The sequence below is a fragment of the Cebus imitator genome, unplaced genomic scaffold, assembly GCF_001604975.1.
Source record: "Cebus imitator isolate Cc_AM_T3 unplaced genomic scaffold, Cebus_imitator-1.0 Scaffold118, whole genome shotgun sequence".
In the NCBI taxonomy this organism is placed as follows: domain Eukaryota; kingdom Metazoa; phylum Chordata; class Mammalia; order Primates; family Cebidae; genus Cebus; species Cebus imitator.
Genome location: NW_016107433.1, coordinates 1,510,923 through 1,514,650, shown reverse-complemented (window position 1 = coordinate 1,514,650; position 3,728 = coordinate 1,510,923). Strand labels below are relative to the sequence as shown.

General features: G+C 38.6%; 1 protein-coding gene across 4 annotated transcripts in view; it reads right to left on the bottom strand.

Moving 5' to 3' along the window:
* NFATC3 (nuclear factor of activated T cells 3) overlaps positions 1-3,728 on the bottom strand; it is a 163,282-nt gene that overhangs the window by 109,607 nt on the left and 49,947 nt on the right. For all 4 annotated transcript variants that reach the window (XM_017539464.2, XM_017539462.2, XM_017539465.2 and 1 more), the window contains exon 3: positions 3,019-3,181. In XM_017539464.2, the coding sequence (XP_017394953.1) occupies positions 3,019-3,181 (163 nt within the window). The remainder of the gene's footprint in view (positions 1-3,018; positions 3,182-3,728) is intronic.

Here is a 3,728-nt window from a genome sequence, read left to right as displayed (position 1 = left end):
TTGAGACCAAGGGTTCAAGAACTGCCTGGGCTACATAGCAAGACCTAAGGTAAGCCAACATTTGAATAACAATTATAGTCACTTAAGTAAACAACAAAATAAATGGAAAAGAAAACATACACATTTTTCTGGCATGAAGCAAGAATCTCAGAAAGGGAGCATCAAAAGTACTGGCAAAGACTGATAAAGAATATCAACATCCAGACATACTCTGGTTAAGTCAGTCATTTCAAGTATAATGAAATAATTCTTCAAGCAGTAAGTTAGAAAACAAAAAGCCATTTAACAAAAAGAAAACAAAAACTGCTGGTACCAGAAGTTTTAGTCTTCCCTTAAGCAGAGACTCAGCTGTTTTCTCTTTGTTTTTGAAAAGTGCCTTGCTCTGTCACCCAGTCTGGAGTGCACTGATGTGATCACAGCTCACTGCAGCCTCAAATTCCTGGGCTCAAATGATCCTTCCACCCCAGTCTCTGAAAGAGGTGGGACTACAAGCGCATGCTACCGCACTTGGCTATTTTTCAAATGTTTTGTAGAAACGGTGTCGCTCTCTGCTGCCCAGACTGGAATGCAGTGGCACAATCACAGCTCACAGCAGCCTCAAACTCCCGGCTCCAGCAATCCTACTGCCTCAGCCTCTGGAGTAGCTGGGACTACAAGTGTGTGCCACAATGCCCAGCTAATTTTATTTGTTGGCCAGTGTGGTCTCAAACTCCTGGCCTCAATCGATCCTCTCACCTCAGCATCCCAGCTAGCCAAGTCAACTGGATTACAGGCGTGAGCCACAGCACCAGTTCTGCTTTTGTTTTTTAAAGAGACAAGCTGCCCAGGCTGGAGTACAGTGGCTATTTACAGGCACAATCATCATACACTACAGCCCTGAACTCCTCAAGCGATCCTTAAGCATCAGCCTCCCCAGTAGCTGGGACTATAAGCCCACACCATTGTTCCTGGCTCAGTTGTTGTTGTTGTTGTTGTTTAATTAAAATTCTTTTTAAAAATTCTGTTTTTTAACGTTGTTTTTTCTTTTGACCACAGCACATGCATCATTTTTTTCATTAAAGGAAAACTGTTGAAACAAATCATGTACCCTCCCAAAAGACTTGTTCATTTATACACTTGTAAATAATTTGTTTATTGCTATGAAAACTAAAAGATACAGAAAACTAAGCAACAAATCTGCTTCCTTTATCAAAATGAAATAAACTCATTTAACAACAAAATATGACTCTTATGAACAAAATGGCAACACTCTTATGTTTTGTTTTCCTGGCATTTCTTAATACAAATCAATTAAAAAACCATCTAAAATGTAAATCTTTATTTGTAAAGAACTATAAAACATGCTCAGATAATAATCATAAAGCATAGCTCATAAAAGAGATGATAGTTCATAAATTTGATTTGTTAAACATCACTTCTGCGTAATTAGTTTTTCCAGTACAGTATTCAATAAATACCATTAACACAAGAGGGAAAAATGTCTATACAGTTCTAAGAGATTGTTATCTACAGTCATTTCTATATTTGAGTATATAAAGACAACAAACACATTTTCAAACATGAAAGAACCCATGGAACATAGAATCCAAAGCCGTCCTCACATAAAAACAAAAAAATTTAATAATGAAATAAATAAAAAAGTAGTAGTGAGCATTAACTCTAACCAGAAATAGAACTAAGGCTAAATAATTGGGGGAGAAGTTAGGGAGGATGTAAATTTGAAAGGAAAAATAGTATAAGCAAGAAAATTCAGGAGGTAGAGTAGAAAAGGGGGAAGAAGTTTAAGAGAGACAATTACCTTACTTTTCAGAGTAGAAGTCGATCCATGCCATTTAAATCTGAAACAATGACTTCAATCTCTCAATAATGTATTTAATCTCTTTTCTTTTAGGACTTTTTTTTTTTTTTTTTTTTCTTGAGACAAGGGCTTGGTCTGTTGCCCAGGCTGGAGTGCAATGGCATGATCATGGCTCACTACAGACAGCCTCAACCTCCCATGCTCAAATGATAGTCCCATCTGAGTCTCCAGAATAGCTGGGACTATAGGCACACACCACCATGCTCAATTAATTTTTGTATGTTTTTAAGAGACTGGGTCTCACTATGTTGTCCAGGCTGGTCTCAAGCAATCCACAAGCCTCACAAATTGCTGGCACTACCGGCATAATCTCTTTCCTTAAAAAATTCTTTCCTTGGCCGGGCGCAGTGGCTCATGCCTCTAATTCCAGCACTTTGGGAGGCCACATCAGGAAGATCACCTGAGGCTGGGAAGAGGCCAGCCTGACCAACATGAAGAAATCTCATCTCTAAAAATACAAAAAATTAGCCAGGCATGGTAACACATGCCTGTAATCCCAGCTACTCAGGAGGCTGAGGTAGGAGAATCACTTGAACCTGGAAGGCAGAGGTTGTGGTGAGAGCCCATATCCACCACACTGAACTCCAGCCTAGACAAACAAGAGTAAAACTCTGTCTAAAAAAAAAAAAAAAAATTCTTGAAGATAAAGGAGAAAAAAAGAAAAAAAAAATCTTTCCTTAAAAAAAAAAATCCATTCATTCTTCTAGCTATTAATCCAGTCTTCTGCTAAATATACACACGGAGAATTATCTGAACTGTTAATCAAATGTTAACACTGCCTATTTCTGAGACGGTTAGATTTTGGGTAATTTGTTGCTTTATTCTTTCATTTTTCTATATTAAATTTTAAATAGGCATATATTTTATTCATAAACATAATACGGCCATATTTTTTTAAGTCAGAAAAACAGCTATTTGGCCACTGTAATCTTTCCTGAGTCTCCCCCGAAGGAAAATCAGCAGTCCAGGAAAGAACATCTTTTAGCCCAGCAAATATAACTTAGTGCGGAAGTGTAATCATATCAAACAGCCCCCAAAACAACAGAGGCTCTCTAGTTTTGAGTTTTTGTTCCTTGTGCTCTCTAGTACCTAACTGAATAGACTTGTCTTATCATCACTAGCTGTACGGTATCTGCAACACAAGCCCCAAAGTCTCATACCTTCACGACAGGATGTCCCCCAGTGGATGCTTTTACTGCCCCTCGACTACCTTCTGTTTCATAATGGGCTCGATGATGAGTTTTAGGCTGTACTTCTATTTTCAGTTCACATTGTCCAAAATGAGTTGGTAAAGGCCAGTCTAGCGGAGGTAATGAAGATGTGCTACAAACAAAACACACAAAGATGCAGGTCACCAAGCTATTATTGCCAAGCAATGATTCAAATGGCTTCTTTACCAGCACCAACATTTCTTTCTGTGATCTTTGAAACAATGTATTACAAAATAAAACTTCATTTAGTAAGTTATAATTCTGGTTATGGTAAGTTCTTAATAAGTAATTATTTCATCTTTAGGATAAAATCTATTTTATTTCCCAAAGGTGGTATGTGCTTAAAGATAAATAAACTGTAGAAAATAAAAATAAACGCCAGGCGCAGTGGCTCACACTTGTAATCCCAGCACTTTGGGAGGCCAAGACTGACAAATTACCTAAGGTCAGGAGTTTGAGACCAGCCTGGCCAGCATGGTGAAACCCCCGTCTCTACTATAAATACAAAAATTAGCCGGTTTGGTGGCACACGCCTATAAATCCCAGCTACTCGGGAGGCTGAGGCAGGAGAATTGTTTAAGCCTGCAAGATGGAGGTTGCAATGAGCCAAGATCGTGCCACTGCACCCCAGCCTGGCCAACAGAGCAAGACCCTGTAAA